The 18437-nt window shown below is 36.2% G+C and overlaps 1 protein-coding gene across 2 annotated transcripts in view; it reads left to right on the plus strand.

The window, feature by feature from the left end:
* Positions 1–18437, plus strand: part of PTPRD (protein tyrosine phosphatase receptor type D) — a 1472813-nt gene that overhangs the window by 1211358 nt on the left and 243018 nt on the right. For both annotated transcript variants that reach the window (XM_058166456.1, XM_058166457.1), the window contains 2 exons: positions 581–726; positions 9416–9557. In XM_058166456.1, the coding sequence (XP_058022439.1) occupies positions 581–726; positions 9416–9557 (288 nt within the window). The remainder of the gene's footprint in view (positions 1–580; positions 727–9415; positions 9558–18437) is intronic.

Below are 18437 nucleotides of genomic sequence, written 5' to 3' on the forward strand. Positions count from 1 at the left end.
GGAGTGACTATAAGGATTAAGAAAATGGGTTGTACATATCCCCAGGGCAGGGGTAAAATACTAGCAGTTTGCTCCAGTTTGGGCGAACCGGTAGTGATAACAACTACCGGTTCAGGTGAACCGGTAGTAAAAAAAATGCTTTAAAAATTAAAAAAATAGGTTCCGATGATCACAGCTGTACTGCACAATCGTCGGAACCTCTTTTTTTAAAACTTTTTTAAAGCATTTTTACTACTGGTTTGGGTGAATAGGTAGTAAAAAAATGCTTTAAAAAGTAAAAAAAAAAGTTGGCCACACCCACCCAGTCACATGACCCCCCCACCAAGCCACGCTCACAGAACCAGTAGCAAAATTTTTTGCATTTCACCACTGCTCCCAGGGAGGGCCATTGTAACTCTGAATGGTTCCTAAGTGACCAATAGTAACTCAAGGACCATCTATAGATCAGCTTACCTTTTCTTGCAAAACTTTGCTCTGAAATTTAATATTATTTGTTTTGGTTTAATATTTTTGACATCCTAACATTATTTTGGTGAGTTCTTGCTTAGATTTATTTTACTCTTTCTTTCCTTTTTTTTAGCACCACCAAAGTTTGCAAGAACACCTGTTGACCAGACAGGGGTCTCTGGAGGAGTTGCTTCATTCATCTGTCAAGCTTCAGGAGACCCAAGGCCTAAAATTGTCTGGAACAAGAAGGGCAAAAAAGTCAGCAATCAGAGATTTGAGGTATTAGGTCCATTGTTCTGTTCCTCCGAAAAACATTACTTTAATATTCCTTGATTATTCCCTTTTATTTCTGAATAGGATACTTTTAAACAACAGCAGCCATGCTAAGAGTGGTCTCTTAGAAAGAAAATGATTTGTTTCAGATTTTTCCTTGAAGAAGAATTTCATTTTTATTTGTAAGGTTATAGCTCTTGATCCTACAAAGATGTGCTGCAAATTTTTTTTAAATATTCCCTATTTATGTAGGAACTAGCTACTATTGACATATCTGTGGATTAATGACAGAAAAATATGTACATAGTTTCTAAGGTCATCATTAGGGGAAACTAGTCAAAGAATTAGAATTATGATACTGGGCATAATAAAGGTTGGTTATTTTAACAAGCATTAAGAATCAATTTTATTCATACAATAAATAGATGTTTTAAGGATTTGTTTTAAAAAGCAGCAAATGGTGATGTCAGGATAATGAAAATAAAATAGAAGCATTAGAACAAAAATGTTAATAATAACTGCCCCACTTTTTGTTTCCTGATGAGAAAACATGCATGTTGATGAATAAAATGAAAATTAGTTGAAAGAAAAATACAATACATTTTAATAGCGTGTTTCTCCTTCAGAATGCTACTCATTTTGCCTTTAACATCAGTATAGATGCCCCTTTTAAAAATGGGTGAAAAACCCTGCTATTTTTTAGTGAAATTAAATTATACATCATATAAGCAATCAGACCAAAATCAAAACTCCACAACTCTTATGAGTCTTGTCCTTCTATGTAGCCATAAACTATTTACTCTCATATCATTTGGAGTATATAAACTTTATTAAGAATTTATATGATAGAATATAATTGATAACACTTAAGTAATCTCTCAATCATTTTTTCCCTGAAACCAGATTTCACTAAGCTGAATGTAGCCACATTCCCCGCAAACAGAACCAATAGGAAACAACATTTTTCTTCCTCCGTCCTTTTGGTTCCCCTTGATTTTCAGGTTGATTTATTTTTTTAGATCTCTTTGCCTAAAATCTCCCTTCAGCCAGACTACTTACAGAATCCTCCTGGCATTTTATTACTTCTTCACCAGTATAATTTTATGCTAAGTTGACCACCAGTTTTAGCCTCGAGATCTTTTTTTTCAGAGAGGCTCCCTCAAACTAAAAAAAAAAAAATTCTTAAGAGCTCCAAACTCTGCTTTATTCAACCATAAACCAACTCTCAGTTGCCTTTTCCCAATAAACTTTAATTTTCACTGATTCTTTGCAACTTGAAAAGAATGTCCAAAAGCTCTGTTCAATCATCTTTCTTAAGATCCTATTGTTAATTCAAGTGCGTTTACTGCTAGTTATTTTTTTGTCTGTGAAAGTCTCTGTAATAGCTACAGAGTAGCAACCATAAATATCCTGACCTTAAAACCAGGCATAGTAATTAGATTTTAACCTCACTCAGAAGAATTATGAGAATGTGCAGTTCACAGTATGTTATAATAAGCAAATTAACTAAATACTGTCTTTTGTTGTATTTCATAATGTATCAGAATAATGGATGGAGAGCCACTAACATAGAGCCATAGTTAAATGCTACATTTTCCTTTCTATTCTCCTTCTTTTGACTGGGAAGAGCACTGTTACGAATTCTCTTGATGAAAGTTTTCTTGAATGTCTATCTGTGTTCTCATGAGTCTTTAATTACACTATGAATCCTACATTTAAATCATGCTTCAGTTGTTAAAAAGAATTAAAAAATGCCTGAATAACTTTTCTTTGCTGGGACTGCACTGCATTTTGGATTCAAAGAGAAAGTGTGTGCTTTGGAGCACGTGTGATTGTACATAGTATCTGTTGGCAACTGTTTAAATTAATTAAACATTTTTACTTAAGTATTTCTTTCCTCAATAAATCTGCACTGTCACAACTGTTCATTAATGCCTGATCTTTTTCAGCTCTAGATAATTTATTTTATGTTTATTGATATTTGTTAACTGAACAAATATATATAATGATATTTGCAAGTTTTCAGAGGAAGCATGTGTGTCTCCAGGCTAAACAAATGTAGTAGCCCTGTGGTCTTTCCATGTATATTCTCTTCTTAGATGCAATCAATATTTTGTATTTGTAATTACAACTTGCAGCACTTTAATTTATATATTCAGTATCAGAAACTGTGTTATGCGTTCAGATCTTTGACAAAATGAACATTGTACCCTTCATCATTTGATAGCACATTGTTTGGCTTCATGAAATGTGGAATGAAGAATTTTTTTATCTACTATATCACTCAAAAGATTTTAGCAGGGCTTTTTATGTTTATTATCTTTTTGTTATTGTTTATCCAGATAGAAAAATGCATGTGGCTTTTAAAATATAAAATCTACCCATATACTTGACACAATAATCATTTCATATGCACACACATACAGACATATTATACATATAAATACGTACATACATACAATGGATTTTTTTCCAACAATGTTAAAGTTATAATTGATATTTTTGTACTTGCCAGACTAAAGGATCAAGATATAAACCAGGTGAAATTAATTGCTATTTATGTATAGCTGTGAGTAGGATATGATTGATCATATTATGCACAAGAGCCAATCTTGTGGTTAGATAATGGAAAACAAAAGTTGAATAAAAATAAGTAATATACTAGAATCCATGTTAGTTGGTACTGAATCTTTTTCTTTTCTTCATCTATCATGAGCATGACTCCTAGAGACAGGGATAAATTTGTAGGATTAAAAACTGCAATGTCATAGGTTCAATAGTCCCAAAGGTGCTTTTTTAAGAGGCAACTGGACTTTCTGGTTTTTTCTTTGAAGACGTTTTGCTTCTCATCCAAGAAGCTTCTTCAGCTTTGAACTGAAGAGCTGAAGAAGCTTCTTGAATGAGAAGCGAAACATCAAAGAAAAAACTATAAAGTCCAATTGCTTGAAAAAGCTCCTTTGGAACAACCATGACCTGATTGACTGAGAATCTCCATAGACACAGCTTCAATAGCTTCTGAATAAGTATGGGATCATTACATATATAATAACACAATCCTAAATAGAAATTTGTTGGCCTGTTGGTGTTAAGGTGAAGACTTGGATAGGATTCCCTGAAGGTACCATTTTGAATCAGGTTTGCCTTTGAACCATTCATTCCTGTTTCCATGCATAATAAAGCAAAGGTCAGCATGATACAAGCTTTCTGTTACCTATCCTTTTGTTGGATGTGGAAACATTATCCTATATTGAATGTATACTCAAAAGTGGATATGTGTATGGATGGTGCCTACCTGAAAGCAACTCAGTATAAATTGCATGTGCTTTTACACTCTATACTTCTTTAGGCTGTGACAGAATAGATCTACCGTCTTCTGTGACAGAAAAAAAATACAGTTTTCTACCCCACTGCAGATATCAAAAGTATGAGAAAAAAATTTATAAAGCAGTAATTGAACAAGTTTATATAGAAGATAGATTAAGAATCTTGAGTGCTCAAAGCAGGTTGGAATTCACTATTCTGCAGTTTTGTGTTGCTTAAGAGCCAGAATGGTGCTCTGTGTAACGAAAGTACAAGTAATCATAGTTACGGGCATAACTGAGACCAAAATTTCTGTTCCTAAGCAAGGCAGTTGTTAAATGATTAATGGCCAATTTTATGACCTTTTTTTGCCATAGCTGTTAAAACAAATCATTACAGTTTGTTAAGTGAATCACGTGGTTGTTAAATGAATCTGGTTTTCCCCATTGACTTTGCTTATCAAAAGCCAATTGAGAAGGTTGCAAATGATAATTACATAACTCTGGGACACTGCAACTGTCATAAAAATACTTGTCAGATCCCAAGCACCTAAATTTTGGTCTCTTAGTTGTGAGAATGTTGCAGTGGTTGTGAGGACTGGGTGAGATCATCAGTGGCTTCGGTGTGAGGTATCAACTGTACGCTGATGATACTCAGCTGTACTTTTCCACACCGGGCCACCCCAACGAAGTTGTCGAAGTGCTGTCTCTGTGTCTGGAGGCCGTACAGGTCTGGATGGGGAGAAACAGGCTCAAGCTCAATCCCTCCAAGACAGAGTGGCTGTGGATGCCGGCACCCTGGTACAGTCAGCTGCAGCCACGGCTGACTGTTGGGGGCGAGTCACTGGCCCCAATGGAAAGGGTGCGTAACTTGGGTGTTCTCCTGGATGGACCGCTGTCTTTTGAAGACCATTTGACGGCCGTCTCCAGGAGAGCTTTTTACCAGGTTCGCCTGGTTCGCCAGTTGCGCCGCTTCCTAGACCGGGATGCCCTATGCACAGTCACTCATGCTCTCGTGACATCTCGCCTGGATTACTGCAATGCTCTTTACATGGGGCTTCCCTTGAGGAGCACCCGGAGGCTCCAGTTTTTTTTTTATTTGCATTTATATCCCGCCCTTCTCCGAAGACTCAGGGCGGCTTACACTATGTCAAGCAATAGACTTCATCCATTTGTATATTATATACAAAGTCAACTTATTGCCCCCAACAATCTGGGTCCTCATTTTACCTACCTTATAAAGGATGGAAGGCTGAGTCAACCTTGGGCCTGGTAGGGCTTGAACCTGCAGTCATTGCAAGCAGCTGCTGTTAATAACAGACTGTCTTAGCAGTCTGAGCCACTCAAGGACAGTTAGTCCAGAATGCGGCTGCGCGGGTGATAGAGGGAGCCCCTCGTGGCTCCCATGTGACACCACTCCTGCGCAGACTGCACTGGCTACCTGTGGCTTTCTGGGTGCGCTTCAAGGTTTTGGTAACCATCTTCAAAGCGGTCCATGGCTTAGGGCTGGGCTACTTATGGGACCGTCTGCTGCCACCAACTGCCTCCCACCGACCCCTGCACTCTCACAGGGAGGGACTCCTTGGGGTGCCGTCCGCCAGGCAGTGCCGACTGGTGACACCCAGGGGAAGGGCCTTCTCTGTGGGGGTCCCCACCCTCTGGAATGAACTTCCCCTGGGACTCTGTCAACTTCCCGACCTTCAAACCTTTCGCCACGAGCTTAAGACACATCTATTTATTTGCGCAGGACTGGGCTAGGATCTTAATTTAATGTAGTTTTAATGGGGTTTTATTATTTTAATTATAAATTTTAATTCAGCCTTATTTAATAAGTTTTTTAATTAGTGTTTTATTTTGTATTTATATTTGTGTGTTTGTGTTTTTAATAGGCTGTAAACCGCCCTGAGTCCCTTGGGAGATAGGGCAGTATAAAACTGTGATTAAATAAATAAATAAATAAGTCACTTTTTTAAGTGCTGTTGTAACTTCAAAAGGTTGATAAATGAATAATTGTAAATTGAAGACTATAGGTAGTCCTTGACATATATCAAGTCATTAAGTAACTGTACAAAGTTACAATAGCACTGAAAAATAACCGTTATGACAGTTTTTCACAGTTATGACCTTTGTAGCATCCCCATAATCATGTGATCAAAATTCAGATGCTTGGCAACTGGTTCATATTTATGACTGTTGCCCAAGGTCATGTGATCACCTTTTGAGATCTTCTGACAAGCAAAGTCAAAGGGGAAACCAGATTCATATAACAACCAGGTTACTAACTTATCAATTGCACTATCTGACTCTGTGGTCTCATCCCAAAATCCCCAAAACTTTAACCTAAGACTGTCTACTGTTGACCTCACCCCATTCCTAAGAGGTCTTTAAGGAGCGTGCATAAGAGCACTGGCATGCCTACCGTTCCTGTCCTAATGTTTCCTTTGGTTGTATTCATTTTGTGTGGTTATTTCATGCTTATACTTATATATATATATATAACAATATATATATATTGTTGGGTTTGACTAAATAAATAAATAAATAAATAAATAAATAAATAAATAAATAAATAATAAAATGGGGAAAACTCACTTAACAAATGTCTCACTTAGCAACATAAATTTAGGGCTCAATTGTATCATAAGTCAAGGACTATCCGTATCTTTATAGGCACAAAATAAGGATTATTCTCCAAATATTTAGGTAACCAAAGCTTCTAGAATGCCTAACACAGTAACCTCAAATTTTTCCTAAATTTCCTTATGATAAAGCAGTTTGACCTTTGTTGTTTATGTTTATGTACATTTAAGGGTTTAAGATTGTATTGCCATCTGGTGGGCATCCAATACATTTTTTAGGATTCAGAGATAATTGGCTGAAAATAGAGTGAAAGGCCAAAAATAATGTGTTGAGAATTATGGTGTTACAAAGGAAGAGAGGTACATCAATACACATTTCTTCAGCTTTCCAGGAATGGCAGCAGCTGGAACAGACAATGTAACATTTTGTATAGCTTTGAGAACTTTGTGTCTACTCTGAAGTTCAAAATATGTTTGGCTTTTGCAGCTTTGCATACTTTTCTTGAAAAACTGAAAGGATAAAGGACAAACAATAACAACTGGAGCAACTTTGGTAGCATATTTCATCAATGACCTGATCATAATTTTCAGACAAGGCCCCCTCAGTCAAAGATATTTTAAATATGTCATTGTCTGTTGCAGACAAGACCAAGTGATGGTCTGATAACACACTTTGTAACTCAGACAGTTGACCTATTGCTAAGAATACTTTTTATGGGAAACATTATTTTTTGTATGCAGCTTTCCCTCTTCTCCTCAAGTAGGTAGTACATTAGGAAATTCAAGAAAGCTTCTTTATCTTAATTGATGCAAATAAGAACATAGATAAAAGGTTCAGGTGAGAGTAATTTATGATACAGGGCTGCAATCTGCTAAGCTTGCTATATATTTTTTCTAAGTCTTTGTGTGGAGAAATTTGCAATATAAAGCTTATGTTTTCTTACATTAAGTGCAAAAATAGCTAGCTAAGTAATCCTTTCTACATAGCTATATTTTATAAGTGCAAAATGGAAAAAGTGGTTTATAAGTCACCAGTCTTTTGCCATGTTCTTATTCTGTTTGGGTGAAACTTGCCAATCTTTCTCGGACCGCTGTCTTCTATGTTTTCAATGAAAATTCCATTTTATGGGAATCTTGCCAGAATATTTTTTTTTCAGATTTGTTACTTTGCAGCAGAGTAAGTTTGGTAATAATAAAGGACAACAGTGAGAGATGTCTTTTAATTGTCTGGAAACAAGATGCGTTAGAAGGTTATTTTAATAGAAGATCAATTTGTTAATGTTGATTGGAAGAAAGGGTCATTAATATATTTAAATATTTATTATTTATTTATACAGCCACTCATCTTACCCCAAATTCTGGGTGGCTTCCAATCAGCAAGAGACTAGAGTCACTGAAATTCTGAAATCAGGACCTGCGACTGAGTGCCAGAAAACAGTATAAGCCTTATCCCAAAAGTGCTTTTTCAAGAGGTAACAGGACTTAAGCTTAAGAAGTTTCTTGGATGAGAAGCGAAACATCTTCAAAGGGAAACCAGAAAGTTAAATTGCTTCTTGAAAAAGTACCTTTGGGACAACCATGATCTGGATGACTGAGAATCTCCATAGATGGTATAAGCCTTAGGCAACAAGACATGAGCTGCCATTTTTCTCAGTATATTCCCCCATTCCTGTGACACATCCTTTTCTCCTGCCTCTACTGTCTTTCTCCCATAAGCCTCCTTTTGGTAGCTCCTCCTTTGTCAATGTATAATCCATAACGTTCAACCACAGACAAATGAGGGTAGAGAAGCATAAACCTGACTAGAGATGCTGCTGCATAGCATTCAGTACCCCAGCACAGTCACCTAACCAATCACTTCTTCACTCTCCCCTAGCAGTGTTTGAACTTAAATCAAATATGTTTTAGGAATTAATCTGATGAACATTCATAAGCATAAAGGTTTCTCAGTTTTGTTAACTAATAAAGTTATTTTAATGGAAATGCATTTCATTTGTTTTAATAGGCAAAACTGAGGTACTAGGAAACTGAAAGGGAGTGTTCTCTGTCCCAGTAGTTAAAGATTCAAATAATAACAAATGTTTTGATAGTTGGATACTAGTTTCTGCAGGATGCATTAGCAAGTTATAGCTTCTGTGTTGTCAAATAATGTTATAATACTTTGGATAATAGTTATCTGTAGAATTTCATTGCCTTCAGTCATTAATTAAATATTAAATAAAACAGTATATTATTAGGACTACTATATTATCAGCTGCAAAAATCCATACAACCATTAGATGACAGTAATGTATTAATAGTTTTCTCTATTTCTTTATTGTCATTTACTCTTGCCATCCAGATATGGTAGTCCTAATATGTCCTCAGAGTTGATGTCTTGACGAAAACAGATCCATTTATAGTGTCACAATCTGATTATGGCCTGAAACTCCCTGAATATTATGGTCAGGTTCACCTCAGCGGTTTTAATTTGTTGTTGCCAGCTGATCCAAAGTATCTAGTAGATATTTTCAAGATTAAGGATATTAATATAGTTTGAAAAGAACTGGTGCAGTAATTGTAGATATGTATCTACTGTTTTCTTATGGCTCAAATCATTGTCCTATTGCGTTCAGGTCAAAGATCAGCATAATGTCAACTAAGTTTCAGTAACAGATTAATTTTTGCATTTAGCTGTACTTAAACCATCACTTTTATGAATTGCAAACAGTTACATAGGTGGAATTTAGAATAGTCCAATTATTACTTTATACAGGATTAACCCAAGAGGTAGGTGTTTGTAACAACACCTGTGACAGCTGTTGTTTCCTTCAATAGGTAATAGAGTTTGATGATGGGTCTGGATCAGTCCTCAGAATACAACCACTGCGAACTCCACGAGATGAAGCTATTTATGAATGTGTTGCATCCAACAGTGTTGGAGAAATAAGTGTGTCCACAAGACTTACTGTCTTGCGTGGTAAGTGTTTTTTTTAAATAATATTTTTTAAAAAATAGTTTTTAAGGTATCAAGTTTAGTAGAGTTACTATAGAATTATAACAGTAATACTTAAAAGTATGTATATTGAAGGCTAGAAGGTTGGGTTTTGTTTTCATCTAGAAAGAAGTATCTTAAATATTGTGATTGCAATCAGTTTGCCCTAGTCCTGTATTGGAAGAGCAGTTGAAATGTTTTTCTTTTGTGTGCCAGGTTTTCTCCAGTCATAAGTGCTGGTCAGATCACACATTAAATGATCACTGTATTTACTGTATTTTGTGTATACATTTTAGAGATGCCAAATATACATATATGTATACTGTATGTATGTATAGTACAGCTAATGATAACAGAACCATGGTTCATACTTTCAGTCAAATGTTAGCATTTGCAATTGGATTAACCTCTATATGAAATTCATGAATTGAGCTTTCCTAAGCTGCATTTTACACTGAGAGTACTATAAGAAGTAAAATTATCAATTTTTAATAAAATACATTCATTGTTTTTTAGATACATTGAATTTTCAAAACGTTTCAAAAACTTTGTTTTTTGCAAGTCATTTGTGATAAGCATTTATATCAAAGCTAGTCCAACAAGTTTGTACTGACTTTGGCAGATTATAGCAACAGATTTTATTTATATAATGATTAACTATAATGTCTTAGTGAACATTAGCAAACTTTTCTTCATAAGTAGAAATGCTGTCATCTTTTTCTGATCCTTATATTTTTTAGAGAAACTGTAGTGAGGTTGATGTTAAACTCAATGCACTAGCTGTAGATGCTTTCTATTTCATTGGTGATAGGAGCAATTTCTGTTAAGCCCACAAACAAGAGCTTATTTCAACTAAACCCCAAATATCAGATAGCCTTTGAATCTGAGTTCCAGGCCCTTAGGGATATTTTATTTTTTTCATTTCTTGAATCTTCTGACCCTGTGTTTCCAAACAAAGCATTTTAAGGCTACTGGATATATATCCATGATGTAGAAATTTAAAACTATTCTATCTGGGAGGTTTGGTTTTATTGTTATGCTTGTTCTTGTTTATTTTGAAACAAATTTGGTTGATTAGAGTTCATTTTGTATTATAGTTCTCTTGTAATAAGAATACAGATTTAATTATTTGTTGTACTCTTCAATATTATCAGATGTAATTTTATTTAATATTCTGTTTGTATCTGTATACAACAGCCAGTTTCCCATTTGCATTACTTTGCTGTAGTTAAGATTCAAGCATTGTTACAAGTGTCTTCCCTTGTCTCCGATACTCCTGGCTTTTCATGGATTAACTGATGAAGAAAGATATCCTGGGGAAAATAAAATAATTGGTGGAAAGGGTGGTGTGTATTAACAGCAGCAAACTTCATTGCTTTTCCAAAAGGAGTTTCTTTGGCAATTCATCTGTGATATGACAGCTATATTTACCTCTATGAAACTAATTTTGATTTTGTTATATTTGTCATACCACACTGCCATGCTAATACCATTAGAGGCTTTCTAGTTTTCCTAATGTGTACTATTATTATTATTATTATTATTACTATTATTTATTTGATGTGTCAGAGGGACATCTTGTCATTTCTTTGTCTATTGGATGAAAAGAATATGTGCTAGGGAAAAAGGAGTTAAAAGAAATTAAATGGGAACAAGGAAAGAAGTTGGAGAGAGGAAGTGAAAGTGTATTGTAGAGGGGAAGTGCAGTTTGGTTCTGGGCTGTGAATATAGCTACAGCTAATTGTTCTATAATATTGACAAGCCATTGAATATTGTCTAAGTAGAAAATGTTAGCATCCCATGCTAATTTGTGTTTCTGGTAATCCTTTTCCTTTGGATTCTATTTGAACTCTCTTTTGATTATGTACTAGAGTAGATTATTACTTGAATAGGAAATGTGTTGCACCCTTTGGTCTTAAATGTAAAAAATATTCATTTGCTGGATTCTGGTGATCTGAGAGGATTCAACTACATTCCGTATCAAATTTCATTAATTGTAGAAGTAGAATGGTGAATCATTAGACTAAAGCACAAGCATTTTTTCTTTTCACCTTTTCTTCCTTTCTTATTTGATGAATAGGGATGCAGAATGGAAGGCTGTTACAAGAGTAAATAGTAATTATTATTCATTGAATGTCAGGTTTAATAGGAATGGCTACAAATTAAGGCCATGTTTATTTCTGCTTTTACCCATTTTAGTTTGTTATTGAAATAAAAAAGAACAGAAAACAAAGAATAATTGCTATTTTGTTAAAATATGGATTATCAGAGATTTACTTTAATAGAACAATGAGGCTATTGATCTTTCCTCGGGTATCCTGGGGTTTTAATGTGCAAATTGATTTCAGTTTAATAATTAATATAAGGATACCTCTGGCTTTTTTAAAGAAGAGTTTAAAGCAGACATAAAGTGGATTGAAGGATTTGGAATGGAACTATGCATAATTTTTGATTATACAAAGAACTCCACAACATTTATCACTTTCCAGGCATAATGAGCTACAACAGAAACAGGCATTTGAAAGAACACTGTTTATTTTGATATTAAATTTAAGAAATCACTTAAAAATCAACAGGATGCTCATCAAGTGAGAAGATGAGCAAAGAAAAACGTAAAAGAAAATATAGGTATTTAGCAATGGGTCCGCTAACTTATTTGTTAAGTGAAATAGTAATCACTCAATGAAACCATGAATATGCTTGTGATATTACTTCAGTTTTCTTTTGAATATTGTAAATGTGAGGATTGGTTGTAAAGTTACTTTTTCATCACTGCTGTAACTGCGAGCCGTCACTAAAAAGCAGTTTCTAAATGAAGAAATTTTGCAGAGACAAACAATTCCACAGAATGATGCTTAATTTAATTCATGAAGAACAATCATTGTGACCCTTGTGCTATTTGAAGTAAAATCTGTATTTAATGGGATAGGAATTGAAATTGTGATGAAAGAAATTTAGAGAAGATTGTGGTTGTTATCTGCCCTCTTCACAAATGAATGAACCAGGAGTAGAGTTGGCAATGCTGGTGCCTGTGGAGCTCTGTAGGATTTCAATGTATTCATGTATGTGTCCATACATTGTCAGTGATGAGACTGACAAGTGTGCATATAATATTGGAGATCTGGAAACTGTATGGTTTCAGGACATATACAATTTAAGATGTAATTTAACTTGACAGAAATGATGGCAGCATGCATACGTCTTCACACCTTCTTGCATACTATGGTCTGTGAATTGATGGATGTACATGTAAGTTCAGCTTTGCCTTCCATGGTTCAAGTGATATCTGAATGCAACTTTTCTCTGAAGTTCAAAAAGCAATCTGTAGTGTGGTCGATTGTTAACTGCTCCTATCTTGGAATTGGTAAATCTCATTCCTTCATGAACTGAAGAGTCTAGATTGCATTCAATTAGACCTACCTGCTGATAGAGATACTTATTTCTTATGGTCTTGCCCCATTTGTCTTTCTACCCATGCTTAATCATCTTTTTTTTTTTTGTTTGTTTGTTTACATTTATACCCCGCCCTTCTCCGAAGACTCAGGGCGGCTTACAATGTATAAGGCAATAGTCTCATTCTATTTGTATATTTTTTACAAAGTCAACTTATTGCCCCCCCAACAATCTGGGTCCTCATTTTACCTACCTTATAAAGGGTGGAAGGCTGAGTCAACCTTGGGCCGGGCTCGAACCTGCAGTAATTGCAGGCTCTGTGTTCTAATAACAGGCTTCTCTACTGCCTGAGCTATCCCGGCCCCATCTTGATTTTTGGACTTCCTTTCCCTGAGTTGTGTGCATTGCTTGTAAAAATTCATTTCCCAGAATTTATTGAAGAAGGTAAGGGTACATTCTGAGATCACTATAGAAAGAAAAGCTGTTTAACAGTTTTATGAGGAGAACAGGCTGCCTCCAATTTTTTTTAATTTTTTTTTACATTTATATCCCACCCTTCTCCAAAGACTCAGGGCGGCTTACACTATGTTAGCAATACTCTTCATTCTAGTTGTATATTTATATACAAAGTCAACTTATTGCCCCCAACAATCTGGGTCCTCATTTTACCTACCTTATAAAGGATGGAAGGCTGAGTCAACCTTGGGCCTGGTGGGACTAGAACCTGCAGTAATTGCAGGTTGCTGCTGTTAATAACAGACTGCATTAGCAGCCTGAGCCACAGAGGCTAGGGTCACAGAGTCTAGCCCAAAGCACACAGCAGAACTGTACAATAATGGGGAAAAATCCAGTGCCCTCTACAAACTCTCCAAATTCTCGGATATCTGAAGCAAATCCTTCTAAAAGGTACACATCTTTGGTTTGGTTTGGTCTGGTCTGGTCTGGTCTGGTCTGGTCTGGTCTGGTCTGGTCTGGTTCGGTTCAGTTTGGTCTGGTTTGGTTTTGCCATCAACCCTAGGAAATGTTCTGACTATACAAAATACTTAGTTCACCACTGCCTATTTCTCAATTAATGTGGATAAAAATAATGTGTGAATGTATTAAGCAGTGAGAATACTGAAGTACTATATATCATTCCACTTGGGCATTCCAACCAAGATGAAATCCGTAGGTCCATTCTTAGCTAAGTTATGAAGAGAACAGGGCAAAAGATCATTGATGAATCTCTCAATTTTATGTCATTACTCAGAACAGATTATCACCCATGCATGATCACTTTCATATCAGTATAGAAGATAAAATTAAATATATCTGTGCACTAAAAATAGAACCAAAATCTGACAAATATCAATATGAATTATTGTAAGGTTCAACAGCTGATTGGAAGAAGAAGCACACTTTGGGTAAGACTGAGTTGAAACCAGGCCAGAATGGTCCACACATACAGTATATAAAGACTGCTCTTGCAAAATATTTAGTTGTTTTACAACACTGATGTTATCCAAATAACTTGTTTGTTCAGCTGTTTTTGCATTCATTCCTGTTTATTTTGTTTGCGCAGGAATGACTTTGATGAGGCATGGAGTCACGGGGGGACCACGCTGTAATGCAAATCAAAGTCAAATAACATTAAAGAAAAAGAAGAAAAATAGTAAATATTCCAGGACCTACATTTGTAATCTATTTTAGCTTTTATTTTAAAGAGATGACAAACAATGCTAGTTTTAACTTTCATAGATTCTATTCCTGGTTCCTTATAACAAGGCTGCTTTAGAAATCTCTCTAATGAACACTGAATAATGTAGGTCTCAAATAATAGTTAAGATTTCAATTATTACAGATTTCTATTATACGTGGTATTTCCTTTCCTTTCACTAAAGCAATTGGGGGATCTCAGAAAAACTCACTGTAAATATATCACTGTGACGTCAGTAATTCTATTAAAGTAATTTATTAGCAAATTATTATACCATACATGCCAGACATGATTGCTGTGACACATTCTTAAATTCAAAGTTCCTCCTAAAATGTAGACTTGAAGAATGATGAAGATCTGAAAATAATGAAGCACTTGTGTAGAAAATAAGACTGTATGAATCTTCAAAGGGATTATTCAGTTTTAAAGAAATTTCATCAAATCAACCCTTCAAATCAAATCTTTAATATCTGAAGCAATTTGAAGTGTCAAATCAAATCCACTGTTTTTAAATTGCTTTAGATAGTTCAAAGGACATACAGAAATCTGGTGGAGTTGCTGTCTGCATTCTTAAAAACCGTTGTAGCTTGTCTTCTACTTACGGATAAAAAACGGGAAGGGGGGGAATGACTGCCTGTAAATTGATAAACTTAGTTGACCAATGTATTTTATTGCCTCTACAAATCCTGTTTTTTCGACACTTTGAAAATGTTGGTCCACCAAGTATCTCAACTCTGGGTTTTTTTGGGAGGGTGGGGTGGAAGTTAGTATGGAGGGGGAAGAAAGAGAGTGAGAGAATTACGAAGGCATGTGTATGTTAAGATCTGTTATGATCTGGCTCGTCCTTTTACTGTGATTCTTCAAATCCATATTCTTTTTCTTCGTCTTTCCTTCATTCTATATATCTCATTGATTCACCTTCCCCACTCCATTCCTATTCTTATTTGTTTGTTTGTTTATTATTTTCTTATTCAAGAAAAAAGTTGTAAGATGTATACATTGGTAAGAAGAAAGTATCTGTATTTCATAGAATATTTCTCTATGAAGACAATATATAAAGCTTTACTGGACTAAAAAGTCATTTACTCCATATATTTAAGAACTGATCTACTAATGATAGAGTTGTTCTCTGTGATTAGCAAATACGTCTTACTTTTTATCGCTAAAAACTGCTAGTAAAAAAAGTATTTTTGCTTGTTAACCAAAATACTGAAGCAGAGGAAGATTTGAATCAACCAGGAGTTCATTTCTACATGACCAAGCAATAAGCTCTAGTTTTCTTACTAAACATTAGGGCTTACTAAATATTAGTACAGTGTTTCATATTGTTAGGCTGAAAATTACTAAACTGAAATAATTGTGAATCAAAGGAAAATATTAATTTCAGTTTCCTGCTTAGTTGGCTCATAGAAAGTTTGCAATTATAACATACTATTTATATTGGGTAGCAGATTCTGAAGTGCATTTTATATTAAGTTTTATTTATTTATTCATATTTGCATTATGTAGTCAGTTATTTGTGATACTTTACCTCATACCAAGAGAATGGTATAGAATTCAGCATGCTGAGGAATTCTGGGATTTGAAGTCTACACATCCCCATAGCTTGAGTATAAAAGCAAGATTCATGCCATCTTTATTTACAATTGAACTGATTCATGATAGTATCATGAAAAATACAGAGATAGTATATATTAATTCTATGGATTATATCCATAATAGCTATGCACAGATCCAGTTCATCCTTCTTTCAAACATCTTGGCTAGATAACTGGTTATATCTCTTTAAACTTTAGCATTCTAAACTTTAGAGACTAGAATTGCTATTATCGAAGTAGATATGAATGTCAACATAGAACCTAATGTTGTTGCTTTACTTCTAAAGCGATCTTGTCTTTGTAGTGGACATAAAATAATGGACTGCCACTTGAAACAGGATCAATAAAAATAATGAAACTGTCACTTAATCTAAGTTTTACTCCCTTGCTGCCTAACAGACACTCTTCTTCTGCTAACCCTGTCTCTTAATGTATTGAACAAAAGCTATTTTGAAGAACTTCTCACAACTTTGTGAAATAAAGATTGATTTCAAGGATATCTTAACAATTTTCTTGTGTCTTAGAAAGACTACAACATTTACTATTTCTACTTTAATAATCAGCAGTACACAAATTTAATCTTCAACACTATTAATTTATCCACTTCAGTGAGAAACGGCAGTCAGGATGATGGGGTTTGCCTGTCCGTCAAGCTTGAGGACCGAGTCTGCAAACTGTTTAAGCCCTGCCTCTTCCTCTTAGGCTCTAGTTTTTGACTCGGTCCCAAGCTGGACGAATATGTCTTTCTGGACTCCTTCTCTTCTTTGATCGTTTTAGAATTTTTTTCCCCAACTTACGTTCCAGCGTGAAGGACTTCCAGGTCTGATACCGCTGAAGGCCGTGGACAGGCATCGGTCTGCCAGCTGGCAGTTCTGAAAAGGAGCAATTTTGCCTTGTGCAAGCTACGTTCTTCCAGAGGCTTTTTTTCTGCACCCCAAAGTTCTTTTTGCCACTTGCAACTCAGTTTGCACTATCGGAGAGCTCTGGGCAGCGCGCGCGACTTCCTGATCAGCTGAGAGGTGCTTATCTTTCCGATCGCGTTTCGCGGCTGCCTGGCTCCAGTGGCTTGACTCAGTGAGGAGCGGGGAACTTCTGAAGCCCGTAAGTCGCATTTGGTGCGGGGGGCTTGCAGGCTATTTGGGCAGTGGCCTTACTAGACTTATTTTCCAGGTCCTTGGATCGCAACGGAGGTCGTTTTGGTGCCAAAATAACCCGGCCGCCATTTTGAAAGGCTCCTTTTTCTACCTGATCAGATTTCTCTACCTCCCAAATTTAATTAGGCTGATATACTCTTTTTAGAGGACAAGCCTATATTCTGCCATACCCTACCTCCTCTAAGGGCTATTACAGGGGTTTTTTCACTTCGTTCCCAAACAAGGAGTTTTCACTTCTTCAAGATGGTGGATCAGCTCCAGCCTCAACTAGAAAGGCTACAGCCAAACGACGCCCCAAAGAAGGGCAAGGGGTCTAAGCATCCTCCCCACCCACCCACTAGGGAGGAAGCTAGGCGACACAAGGCCCTTGAAAAGTTTGTTACAAAAGCACAACAAACCCAGGTAGAAACTATCTCCCCCACTAGGGCCCAAGATGTGATTTCATCTCAAACACAGCCAGATGTGCCTACAACTCTTCCTCCTGACTGGTCTCCTAATTGTTCTGGGTTAGAACCTGCCATTGATACTATTTCTCTTTTCCAAGGGATGACTCATCTACCCACTAGGGATCCAACAGAGGATTCCTCTGTCTCTGCCAACCCGGGTCCTTCTTTAACCCACCCTGTCCAAGGAGATTTTTCCAACCTTCAATTACCTCCAGCCTTTGGTACTCTCATTGCAGAGGCCATTAGATCAGGCATCACCCAATGTTTTCCTCAGATCTCGGCGCCTGGACCTTCGGATGTCAGGGCACGCCAAGAATTCCATAGACCAGACCTTTCAGTCTCAGAACATGTCCAGTCACCAGATCATTCGGATCAAGAACCCTTGTTTGATGAAGGTATTCCTCCAGATGGTGCTTTATCGGAGGATGAGGGCTTGGAACAAGATCAGTCATCATTTGTAGGCCTGTTTAAGCCTCAACTCTTCAAATCTCTTCTATATAAAGCCCAGGTTTCCACCGGCTTAGGAGATGTATCAACTACTAAGAACTGCAATCCCACAGGGAAAGGTCCCCCAGGTT

The sequence above is a fragment of the Ahaetulla prasina genome, chromosome 2 (assembly GCF_028640845.1).
Source record: "Ahaetulla prasina isolate Xishuangbanna chromosome 2, ASM2864084v1, whole genome shotgun sequence".
In the NCBI taxonomy this organism is placed as follows: Eukaryota; Metazoa; Chordata; class Lepidosauria; order Squamata; family Colubridae; genus Ahaetulla; species Ahaetulla prasina.